Raw genomic sequence first — 12,535 nt, 5'->3', positions numbered from 1 at the left:
TCCCGTGTATTTCAGAACATGTTTGTAGAGGTCTAAACCACAGGGTTAGCAGCTTTTACACAGAATAAGACCCCATAGAGACACAAAGAGGGCATCTGACACACAGGGACGGGGTCTCCACTATGGGTGCAGTCCTTTATTCGCTAAGTCTATAAATAGTTTCTTAGCCGACTGATTGTATTGTTACAGTATATATGGACCAAAGCAGAGAGGAGAGTGACTTATATGGAGCTTTGGAGTGAGTTTGCCTGGCAGGTCCAGACTGATATGTGTCTGTATTTTTATACACAGGAATATCCGTCTGGTCCCCCTCCCCCTGTCACAGGTTAAGCCAGAACAAACATGACTGTCCAATCAGATTTCTTTATTTCAGTGATGCATGTGAAACAACAGAGCTCATTAGTCACCATCATTTACAAACAAAAAGACATTTTCCTCTGACGAGTTTAGAGTTTTGCTCATTGATTCTGTAGAAATCCTCCATCCTCCAATCCAAGCAGCTATATTTGTTTTGATACGGATGGACCATGCTTGTCCCTGATTGGCTAATCCACCTCTCAATCATGCACATGTGAACTCTGTGAGATTCATCGGTGATCAGGCTTACATCTTAGTAAAGTATTGATACTTTGCAGCTGATAGGCTCTGCTCTGTCTGAAGCTCTAGTACTCAAGCCTCTCTCAAATAACATTACAGTCACAAGTGTCACTAGCATTAGCCAGCAGTTTTTCAGTTAGTGACTCTCACCTTTTTGTTGAAAATCAAACTCCTAAAAAGACCTTGAACACTTGTTTTGATCACAGGCTTCTTCTTGAGTTTCCAGACTTTTAAAAAACTGGTCAGGTTGTGTTTGCCCATGTGTGTGTCTTGTTACTATGGTATCTGCTGGACATTCCACCGTAGACATACATGCAGAAGTATCAATTGGAGTAATGTGTATTCTGTATCCCATGCAAGCAGAGACTGGACAGTTTAATCTGCCAGTTCACTTCTAAAGATGCTGTTTACTTTCACTTCTCTGTTTACATCTTTGCACAAAATCCATAAAACATGTGAGTGCTCTCAGTGAATTGATGCACAGGGAATGTGTTTCTCTGTAGGATTTCCCAGACTGTCCCTGACCCTGGTCGTGAACCTGGACTGGGCTTTTGTTTTGGTCCCTGTCAAGTCCCTGAAACCGGATCTTTCTGTAGTCCTGGTTTAGTCCTGGACTCTCTCATTAATCATGGTTCTGACAGGCGCTGAAGTCCGGACTGAATCAAGACCTTGTCCATCAAACTCACATAAAGCAGACACCCAGAGACAGGACTGAAGCCTCGCTCTCATCCATGGAGCTGGGTTAAACCTGGTTTGGTCCTGGTGTAGTTCTGGTTTGGTCCTGTTTTGGTCTTGGTTTTCTCCTGGTTTAGTCCTGTGCTAGATCGGGTTTAGACATGGTTTAGTCTTGTGCTAGACCTGGTTTAGTCCTGGTTTGGTCCTGGTTTAACCCTGTTTTTTTGGAAACAGGAAATCCTTATTTGGACATGTCCTGTTTTTATCATCAATATTCTAATTCTCCATGCACAAAACGTTCTTATTAAAATCTGGAGCTGCACCTGCCTCGGAGCCTTGTAAAACCCTCTGAAGTCCGGGTGTAGACCTGGTCTTCGTCAGTCCCACCTCACAGTCCTCTTCAGACCTGGTTTAGTCCCCAAAATCTGGAACTTCAATGTTTTTTCCACCCCTCCAGCATCTGTGGCAGCCAAGTCACCTCAGGACAGCAAGGATTACTTTACAACAACAGAGACTAAACCAGGACTGAACAAGGACTAAATGAGCGCTGAACAAGGACTGAACCAGGATTGAACCAGGACTAAACCAGGACTATACCAGGACTGAACTAGAATTGAACCAGGACTAAACCAGGACTAAAGCTGGTCTAAACCAGGACTGAAACAGGAATAAATCAGGACTAAACCAAGTGAAAACCTTTTATGTTCCTTTGCACAATCTTCGTGCTTCAGCCTCATCCCTTAGTCTTAATGAAAGTGGATTATTTCAGTGTGGTGCATAGCTCCTGTCACAGTCACAGCTGCCCTGAGGCAGACTGACAGCACCAAGATAAAATATATGTTATAAGTGTTAAAAGTTTCAACAACACATGACAGCTTTAAGTTGAGGCCCTGGTCCAAGTCTCAGTCTTGGCTCAAGTCCTGGTTCAGTTCTGGTCTGGTCCTGCGTTTCCTCCCTGAGGCCTTTTAAACATGTTCACTCCTACACTTCTCCCATAAAACCTGCTTTTACATCTGACACTCATTCACGTCTCCTTTAGAATGCTCTAGTCCTGGTGTAGTCCTGGTCCAAGGCCTGGACAAGTCCTGGTTTAAGCCTGTCCCACTTAGTGGTTGTCGTCCAGCTCTGGTGTAATTCTGGTCCTGGTCTGGTCTCTTTCAGGTCTGGTTCTAATCTGGTTCTGGTTCTGCGTCTGGTCCTGGTCCCGTCTGGTCCTGGTCTGATCTTGGTCTGGCCCTGGTCTGGTCCTGGTCTAGGCCTGGCCTGGTCCTATTCTGGTCCTGGTCTGTTCTTGGCCTTGGTCTGGTCCTGGTCTAAGCCTGGCCTGGTCCTGTTCTGGCCCTGTCCTGGTCCTGGTCTGGTCCTGGTTCTGGTCCTGGTCTGGTCCTGGTCTGGTTCTGGTCTGGTCCTGGTCTGGTCCTGGTCTGGTGTGTTTGGGAGCCACTCTGTGGAATATTAAACATACAAATCAGTTCAAAGCTGCAGTATTTTCTGTTCCTCTTGTCTCCACTACAGGGCGACTGAATCGAGCACACTGTTCAGACCCCAAGCCCCGCTCCAGACCCTGGTCCGGTCTGAGCTGTGGATCTGGGCCAGGACTGGGGCTGAAAGGACTTGGGGGGGGTCTGTTTGTGTGTACACAGAGTCTGCTCATCAGGTGTCCTCCCAGTGGGACAAACAACAGCTCCTGTGACCCGGCCCAATCCTGGGTCGTCCCGGTCCCAGAGCCAAGTCCTGGTCCTGCGTCAGGACCACAGTCCAGTCCTGGGAAGTTTTGGTCCTGGTCCAAACAGGGATGAGTTCTAGTCCAGACCAGGGCTGAGTCCTGGTCCAGATCGGAGTTGAGTCCTGGTCCTGGTCCAGACCAGGCCTGAGTCCTGGTCCCGACTGGCATTGAATCCTGGTCTTGGGTCCAGACCGAGGCTGAGTCCTGGTCCAGACTGGCGTTGAATCCTGGTCTTGGGTCCAGACCGGGGCTGAGTCCTGGTCTTGGGTCCAGACCGGGGCTGAGTCCTGGTCCAGACTAGGGTTGAGTCCTGGTCTTGAGTCCAGACCGGGGCTGAGTCCTGGTCTTGGGTCCAGACCGGGGCTGAGTCCTGGTCTTGGGTCCAGACCGGGGCTGAGTCCTGGTTCCTCACCAGATCAAGGCTGAGTCCTGGTCCAGACCGAGGCTGAGTCCTGGTCCAGACCGGGGCTGAGTCCTGGTCTTGGGTCCAGACCGGGGCTGAGTCCTGGTCTTGGGTCCAGACCGGGGCTGAGTCCTGGTCTTGGGTCCAGACCGGGGCTGAGTCCTGGTCTTGGGTCCAGACCGGGGCTGAGTCCTGGTCTTGGGTCCAGACCGGGGCTGAGTCCTGGTCTTGGGTGTAGACCGGGGCTGAGTCCTGGTCCTACGACCAGACCAGGGCTGAGGCCTGGCCCTGCGTCCACACCGGGGCTGAGTTCTGGTCCAGACCAAGACTGAGTCCTGATCCAGTTACACCATTAAAAATCAAATCATTCAAATTTCAAGCCAGACTGATCCATGACTCAGGAATCTGAACCAGGACTAAACCAGGTCTACACCAGGACTAAAGCCGGACTAAAGTGGGTCTCGCTGTGACTCTCGCCGTGGCTCTTTGAAACCATCTCCCTTTTTGATGTCCCTGGGCAGTGAAAGCATATGTGGGCTTTTGCTCGTTATCTTTAGATCCTCGGATCCAAAAATAACCAGGTCCACATGGTCCGGTCCTGGTCTAGAACCGGTCTTTGTTGGGTCTTTGTCTACTGTCCCGTTAATGAGCGGAGCAGGGCAGAGCCATGGGAAAGTATGCAGCCGACCTCAGCCGCTGTGACCACATTCCACACAACAGAAGACTGTGGAAAGGACTGGATTTATCTTCAGTCAGATGCCCTCCCATCCCTGAGTGTCAGAAGCGCTCCCCTCCACCTGTGCCCCTGTGTGTCAGATGCCCTCCCATTCTCCTGTGCACTTTTGTGCCAGATGCCCTCCCAGTCTCCTGTACCCCTGTGTGTGTCAGATGCCCTCCCATTCTCCTGTACCCCTGTGTGTCAGATGCCCTTCCATTCTCAGATGGTTGGTTTTGGCTGATTAGGCCAGGTGGTGTTAGCTGCCTGTAGGTCACAACTGCAAGAGGATCTCTTAATGACTGAAACTAAAACCAGGACTAAACCAGGACTAAACCAGGCTTAAACCAGGACCAGATCAGGACCAGAGCCTGTCCTCTGTACTGTACCAAACATGTCTCCATTTCAAAGCTCTCTTTCTCACAAAACACTTCCAGAATACACATGTTCCTTGACAAATTATGGTCAGGGCGAAACACGATGCTAATGTGAGACGGGTTGGGCCTGGGCTGGTCCTGCTCTCTTTTCCTGGTCTTGGTCTAGTCCTGATCTGGCTTTTAGATCCCAGTCTGGTCCTAAGAAAACGGATGTGTGGAGGAGCAGACAGGAGCGCGCGGACGAGCTAAATGCTAATGTACAGGTGGAACTGTTTTAGAAAGAACAAGAAAATTACAACCAGAGCAGCTTCTGAATAAGACCGCTGTAGAGACTAAACCAGGACTAAACAAGGACTAAACAAGGACTGAACTAGGGTCTAAACCACATCTAAACCAGGACTGAACCAGGGTCCCCGGGATTGAACCAGGACTATACCTGGACTAAATCAGGTCTAAACCAGGACTGAACCAGGACAAAACCAGGACTAAACCAGGACTGAACTAGGACAAAACCAGGGTCTAAATCCGGAGTAAACCAGGGTCTATACCAGGACTAAACCAGGTCTAAACCAGGTCTATACTAGGACTGAGCCAGAGTCTAAACCAGGATTGAACCAAGACTATACCAGGACTAAACCAGGTCTAAATCAGGGTCCAAACCAGGGCTAAATCGGGGTCTAAACCAGGACAAAATCAGGACTAAACCTGGGCTGAACCAGCGACTAAGCCATGACTAAACCAGGACTAAACCAGGTCTAAACCAGGACCAAATAAGGACTTAACCTAAACCAACTAAACCAAGGAAACCTAACTTTAATCTCCTCTTGTCAGTGAGGAGATTGTGGGTTAGATTCCTGGGTTAGGGGCTGGGTCAGGGCCTTCTGCCTCATTAGTTGCATCATTAGTGTAATTGGACGGAAAATAAGCCTGGCTCAAAAGTAAACTTCTTCTTTTCATCATTTAAACCAAACCACAAAACTCTTCATCATGAGGTGCAGGCTCCATCCGGATCACAGGTCTGGTCCTGGTCTGGACTCGGTCTCGTCCTGGTCTTGGTCTGCACTCAGTCTGATCCTGGAATCGATCTGGAATCAGTCTGATCCCAGCTCTGGACTCGGTCTGGTCCTGGACTCGGTCTGATCCCAGGTCTGGACTCGGCTTGATCCTGGACTCAGTCTGGTCCTGGTTTTGGACTCAATCTGGACTCGGTCTGATCCCAGGTCTGGACTCGGCTTGATCCTGGACTCAGTCTGGTCCTGGTTTTGGACTCAATCTGGACTTGGTCTGATCCCAGGTCTGGACTCGGCCTGATCCTGGACTCGGTCTGGTCCTGGTCTTGGACTCAGTCTGTACTCGGTCTGATCCTGGTTTTGGTCTGGACTCGGTCTAGTTCTGGTCCTGGACTATTTTTAGCTTTTCTGATTCTTCATCAGTTGATTCTAACCTGCCCTCCATCTCTCCTCCTTCATCTCTCTCTCCTCCACTCTTATATTCTCTTTTTGATTCTTCTTTTTCCTTTTTCTCCCTCTCTCATCCATCAGGCCATACTCTGGTTTTGACCTCCGCTCTCATTCATCTCTCTCCTCCTTTCCCCCTCTCTTTGATTCTTTGCTCTTCTTTACTTTTTTCTTCTCTCTCTCCCCTCCTCTGTTCTCTCTTTCATCTCTTGCTCTCCTTCTCCGTCTCTCTATCCATCATGCTCACAGTTGTCTCTCTCTCCTCTCTGTCCCTCTTTCCTTCCTTCTCATCTGTTCTCTCTCTTCTCCTCCTCTCTTCTATCAGACTATGCTCTGGTCCTGACCTTGGCTCAAAGTTCTCTCCTCCTCTCTCTCTCCCCTCTCCTCCACTCTCTCATCTCCTCTGTTCTGTCTTTGATTCCTCTTGCACTCCTTCTCTGTCTCTTCTATCAGGGTGTGCTCTGGTCTTGACCTCCGCTCACACTGGTCTTTCTCTCTCTCTTCGCTGTCTTTTCCCTCCCTCTCCTCTCTCTCCTCCACTCTTCTCTCCCTCCCTGTCTTCCCGCTCTTCTCTTCCTTTGTTCTCTCTCTCTCTTCTCTCCCTCCCTGTCTTCCCTCTCTTCTCTTCCTCTGTTCTCTCCCTCTCTTCTCTCCCTCCCTGTCTTCCCTCCCTTCTCTTCCTCTGTTCTCTCCCTCTGTTCTCTCCCTCCCTGTCTTCCCTCTCTTCTCTTCCTCTTTTCTCTCCCTCTCTTCTCTCCCTCCCTGTCTTCCCCCTCTTCTCTTCCTCTGTTCTCTCCCTCTCTGTCTTCCCTCTCTTCTCTTCCTCTTTTCTCTCCCTCCCTGTCTTCCCTCTCTTCTCTCCCTCTCTTCTCTTCCTCTGTTCTCTCCTTGTCTTCTCTCCCTCCCTGTCTTCCCTCTCTTCTCTTCCTCTGTTCTCTCCCTGTCTTCCCTCTCTCTTGCATAAGTCCCTGGTGTGGGTGCGTTGAAACTCTTCAAATAGCCGTCTCACATGTGTCAGGCTTTGAACACTCAGAGGGAGCACAGTTTTGATGTGCTCAAATCAAACGCACTCAAACTCGGAGCTGTCAGCGCTGACTTCACCTGCACTCTCTCTCCCTCCTCTTTCTCTCTCTCACTCTCTCTCCCTCCTCTTTCTCCCACTCTCTCCCTCCTCTTTCTCTCTCCCTGTCTCTTCTCTCTCTTCCCTTTCTCTTGCTCTACCTCCTCTTTCTGTCTTTCCGTCTCTTCCCTTTCTCTCTCTCCCCCTCTTTCTATTGCTCTGTCTCTTCCCTCTCTTTCTCTCCCTCTTCTTCTCTCTCTCTTGTCATCTTTTCTCTCTCCCTCCTCATTCCCTCTCTCTCCCTCCTTTTTCACTCTCTTTCTCTCTCCTCTTTTATTCTCTCCCTCCTCTTCTCTCTCTCTCTGTCTAGTCATCTCTTCTCTCGCCCTCCTTTTTCCCTCTCTCTCTTTTCTCTTTCCTTTTCTCCATCCTTCTCTCTCTCTTCTCTTTCTCACTCTCTCTCTCCCTCCCCCTCACTCTCCTCTTCCCTCTCTCCCTCCTCTCTCTCTCTTCTTCCCCCTTTCCCTCCTCTTTCCTCTCTCCCTCCTCTTTCTCTCTCTCCTTCCTCTTTCTCTCGCTCGCTCCCTCCCTCTCCTCTTTCTTTCTCTCTCTCTCCCCCTCCTCTCCCCCTTATTCTCTCCCTCCTCTTTCTCTCTCTCCCTCTTCTCTCTCCCTCTCTCTCCCTCCTCTTCCCTCTCTCTCTCTCTGTCTCAAATCAAACGCGCTCAAACTTTGTGGCTGTCAGCGCTGGTTTTACCTGCTCTCTGACGATGACTCATGTGAACTCTTAAGGACAAATCTCACCAAACCAAACGTCAAAGTCTAATGTGCGCTCTGCTAAACTACTGATCACCGGAAACAGGACACGCACACAGAGCGAGAGAGAGGAGAGAAAAAGAGGAGAGGTGTGTGTGTGGGGGGCAGACTGACTCCTCTCCATCATAGAGAGGAGTCAGTCCTGGTTTTGTCCCGGTTTAGTCCGGCTTTGATCTTGGTCCAGTCCCGGTTTAGTATTGGTCCAGTCCTGGTTTAGTCTTGGTTTAATCTTGGTCCAGTCCCGGTTTAGATTTGGTCCTGTTCCAGTTTAGTCTTGGTTTAGTCTTGGTCCAGTCCTGGTTTAGTCTTGGTCCTGTCCCAGTTTAGTCTTTGTTTAGTCTTGGTCCTGTCCCAGTTTTGTCTTGGTTCAGTCCTGGTCTGCTCCTGTTCTCCCCTTGTTCTAAACTTCAGAGCGACACAGATGTGGTTCCTGTTAAACTCTGGATCAATCCAACCCCTGGTCTTAAACATGGCTGTCGATTCAAGTGAATGGGCTGAGTTTAATGGCGCATATAAATAGATTAGCCTTTAGTGGCTCGGTACATCAGGTGGCTCTCCTGCTCATCGATCATGCAGTGTAGTGATCTTCTCCCACACGAGCACATGTCACATGACGTGCGCATTATGTGCACATGACGCGCACAATCAAACCAATCTAACCAATCAGAGTGAGAGCAGCTAGAGCGGTGCTGAAGCAAGCCGAAGCTAATGATTAAAATGCTTTTTTTAAGACAACTGAAGACAACGTTTGTATAAGTATATGATCAGTAAATACATTGAAATTGACATAAAATCCAACCTTTGCGAATGCTAGCTCCAGTTCACTCTACATTAGAAAACTGGCCCCTCTCTGTAACTGCTGCTGTTAGGTTCATCATTTTGATCTTAAAATGTTTGTATTGACCCGCTCTACATGATCCTGGGGGTTTTATTTTGTTGTTGTGTCTGTAAATCAAGATATGAACGTTAATAACAAAGAAATCAGGCACCTTCTTTCCCCAAGATCGCTCTCGCTAGCATTAGCAACAGGTTTAGTTGACAGCATTGCTAAGCGCCTGCTCCCTGCTAAATCAGCGTTGTGGGCTAGAAGGGGAGTTAACTTCAACAGCCTCCCTTCAGGTTGACTCTTTGGTTGCTATGATACTCGTGATCGGAAAAATAATAAGAAAGTTGGTTCCAAATTGAGCCCTGTAACTGCTAGCCTCGATGAGCTTCATTTGGCAGGAGCCGAACACTATGGGTGATGTCATACTGACTTAGTCCACTTCTTTATACACTCTATGGTGGCCACTAAAGCAACTCACGACAGCTAGTAATACCCTGTCCAGTTATTTTAATGGATCCATGGATCAAACACAGCCACGCACTTCCTGTTCACTTCCTGATTGCTACTTCCTGATTGCTACTTCCTGCTTCTGATCTGCTCCGGTTCATTTAAGACTTCACTTTTACTGGGACTTACTTAGATCTGGTTCAGACTTGTTTAGACCTGCTTTAATTCTGGTTTAGTCCTGCTTTAGTCCTGGTTTAGTCCTGCTTTAATCCTGCTTTAGTCCCGGTTTAGCCCTGCCTTAGTCCTGCCTTAATCCTGGTTTATTCCTGCCTTAGTCCTGGTTTAGTCCTGGTTTAGTCCTGCTTTAGTCCCGGTTTAGCCCTGCCTTAGTCCTGCCTTAATCCTGGTTTATTCCTGCCTTAGTCCTGGTTTAGTCCTGGTTTAGTCCTGGTTTAGTCCTGGTTTAGTCCTACTTTAGTCTTGCTTTAGTCCTGCTTTTGCCCTGGTTTAGTCCTGCTTTAGTCCTGCTTTAGTCCTGGTTTAGTCCTGATTTAGACCTGGTTTAGTCCTGCTTTAGTCCTGCTTTAGTCCTGGTTTAGTCCTGATTTAGTCCTGCTTTAGTCCTGCTTTACTCCCGGTTTAGTCCTGCTTTAGTCCTGGTTTAGTCCTGCTTTAGTCCTGCTTTAGTCCTGCTTTAGTTCTGATTTAGTCCTGCTTTAGTTCTGATTTAGTCCTGCTTTAGTTCTGATTTAGTCCTGCTTTAGTTCTGATTTAGTCCTGCTTTAGTCCTGCTTTAGTCCTGCTTTAGTATCAAGACTGTAGTGGTCAGTATAAAGCAAACGTTCAAGGACATGCTCTTATGAAGCGACTTTTTGTAAAAATTAAGTCAGAGGAGCAGACAGGAGGGTCAGTGTTAGTGGTTCAGTCCTGATTCAGTTTCATTTCAGTTCTGGTTCAATCCCAGTTCAGTCCTGGTTTAGTCCTGATTCAGTCCTGAAGACGGCAGCAGACGGGAGCTGAGTGTCGTTGCAGTAGCCCAGTTTCTGAAGCATGTTGAAACATAAACAGAGAGTGAGAAATGAGAGAGAGAAGAGAGGGGGAAGAAAGAGGGAGGATGAAAAGTAAATGTAACACGGATGGACAGATGTGGAACTCAAATAAACCAAAGACGTGGAAACTACAGCTGTGCAGCCAAAAGTCTAGGTCTGTACGGAAGAGCGAGAAGAGAGGGGAAGGGAGAGAATAGGTGAGAGAGAGGAGAAGAGAGGGAGGATGGGAGAAAGAGGGAGGTTGAAATAGGAAATGGAGAGGGGGGGAGAGACAAACAGATCTGTACTGAAGAGAGAAAAGGGAGGAAGAAAAAGGATGGAAGGAGAGGAAAGAGAGAAACAGAGGGAGGAGGAGGAGAGACAAGCATTTGTACTGAAGAGAGAAAGAAAGGAAAGTTGGGTCTTTACCAGGACTGGACCAGGATTGATGTGCTGATGTGCCCATGAGCAAGACCCGCACGACTCTGAACCTTCATCTTTAAAGGGCCCAGATCACACTATTCCTGATCCATGTCCTAATGTTGTTTCCTCATCACAAACAGACCTGGACTTGTGTTTTGTTTCATTCACACATGTTTAACACACAGACCCTGCAGTTCTTCTCTCAAACTGAAAACACTCTGTTCCACCTTGTGATGTCATGTGGTGATACAGGAAGTGCTCCACTGTGTTTTTAAACTCCACACACCTTCACTAGAATCATTTGGATAATTTCAGCCCTAGAATTGCTGATCTCTACTGAACTAAAGGTAAAAGGAGCTGTGAACCTGAAAACTACCACTGAATGACATCACAAGGTGGAACAGAGCATTTTAAGCTTTCAAGACGTAGACAGACTAATAATAAAAAGTTACTCAAACATGTATGAATGAAGCAAAACACAATTCCAGGTATGTTTTTGAAGAGGTAACAGCATTAGAACACGACTTAAAGCTCAGCAGGAACTATTTTACATAATATAGGAGCTTTAATAAAACCACATGATAAGTAACACTAGGACTACACTAGAACTAAACCAGGACTGAGTGAGTGAGCATAAGACTAAGCAAGGACTCAACCAAGACTGACTCTTCTCTACCAGTGTCCAGGCTCTTAAACAAACCTGTCCCACTCTCCATTTGTCACAGCACAAGTTTATCCATTCCTACTGCCCATCCCACTTCTGCTTTATACCAGACCTGAGTCAGGATCCTGGTCAGGGGGACCTCGCTGGTCCCTACTCAGATCTAGTTATAATGCTGGGACTGGTGCAGCGGAACTTTGGACTGACAACTTTATTTTATTTCTGTTTCAGGTGAACCACAACGGCCTGATCCAAAACATGGAGCACCCCACGGCAGGATCTATCTGTGTCCCAGGTCAGAGGTCAGACCGGCTCTAGTCCCGGTCTAGTTCGGGTCTAGTCTTGGTTTAGTCCTATTTTAGTCCTGGTTTTGTCCAGGTCTAGTCCTGGTATAGTTCTGGTTTAGTCCCCGTTCAGTCCTGGTCCAGACCTGCAGGTGAGAGTTGGCCGTGCGTTCTGATTAAAGACATATTTGACTGTTACATAATGTTATTTTGTTCATGGCACAGACTGAGGCTCGTTAATGCACTGAAAGGAGCAGTCATGCAAAGAGCCGTGCCTGTGAGAGGGGTGTGCACGTCAGAGGGGCGTGAACGTGCAAGGGGTGTGCACGTGCGAAGGGCGTGCACGTGTCTGTGAGAGAACGCCTCATTAATGAGGAATGAGGATGTTGCCATAAATAACAGTTTGTCAAATACAGAGACACTCGACACAAAAGACCAGGACTAAACCGGGACTGAACTGGGACCCAACCAGGTCTAGAGCAGGTCTAGACTAAAGCCAAATCCGAGGTTAGGACTGGCACATTCTCACTTGCCCACCAACCAGAAGGTTACGTGCTCCAACTTCACCTGAGCACAAAGCCCTTCGGCAAGACACTTTCCCTTCCTCACATGTGTGATTGGTGTTGGATCCTGGTCTCTAGTGTCTAATCTGGTCCCCTGTCTAGTCTGGTCTCCGGTCTCTGGTCTCTAGTCAGGTCCTGCTCCGGTCTCTGGTCTCATCTCTGGACTCTGGTCTGTGGTCTGGTCTCTAGTCTCTGGTCTCTGGTCTCTGGTCTCTGGTCTCATCTCTGGACTCTGGTCTGTCGTCTCTAGTCTCTAGTCTCTGGTCTCTGGTCTCTAGTCTCTAGTCTCTAGTCTCTGGTCTCTGGTCTCTAGTCTCTGGTCTCTGGTCTCTGGTCTGGTCTCTGGTCTCTAGTCTCTGGTCTCTGGTCTCATCTCTGGTCTCTGGTCTCTGGTCTGGTCTCTGGTCTAATCTTTGGTCTCTGATTCGGTCTCTGGTCCGGTCTCTGGTCTGGTCTTTGTGGTGTGATTGTCTTTAG

General features: G+C 48.3%; 1 protein-coding gene across 1 annotated transcript in view; it reads left to right on the top strand.

The window, feature by feature from the left end:
- sugct (succinyl-CoA:glutarate-CoA transferase) overlaps positions 1 to 12,535 on the top strand; it is a 38,430-nt gene that overhangs the window by 24,538 nt on the left and 1,357 nt on the right. The window contains exon 13 of the mRNA XM_033985834.2: positions 11,443 to 11,506. Within this exon, the coding sequence (XP_033841725.1) occupies positions 11,443 to 11,506 (64 nt within the window). The remainder of the gene's footprint in view (positions 1 to 11,442; positions 11,507 to 12,535) is intronic.

Source organism: Periophthalmus magnuspinnatus, chromosome 20, assembly GCF_009829125.3.
Source record: "Periophthalmus magnuspinnatus isolate fPerMag1 chromosome 20, fPerMag1.2.pri, whole genome shotgun sequence".
In the NCBI taxonomy this organism is placed as follows: domain Eukaryota; kingdom Metazoa; phylum Chordata; class Actinopteri; order Gobiiformes; family Gobiidae; genus Periophthalmus; species Periophthalmus magnuspinnatus.
The sequence above is the reverse complement of the archived record's forward strand: the minus strand, read 5'-3'. Positions and strand labels throughout refer to the sequence as shown.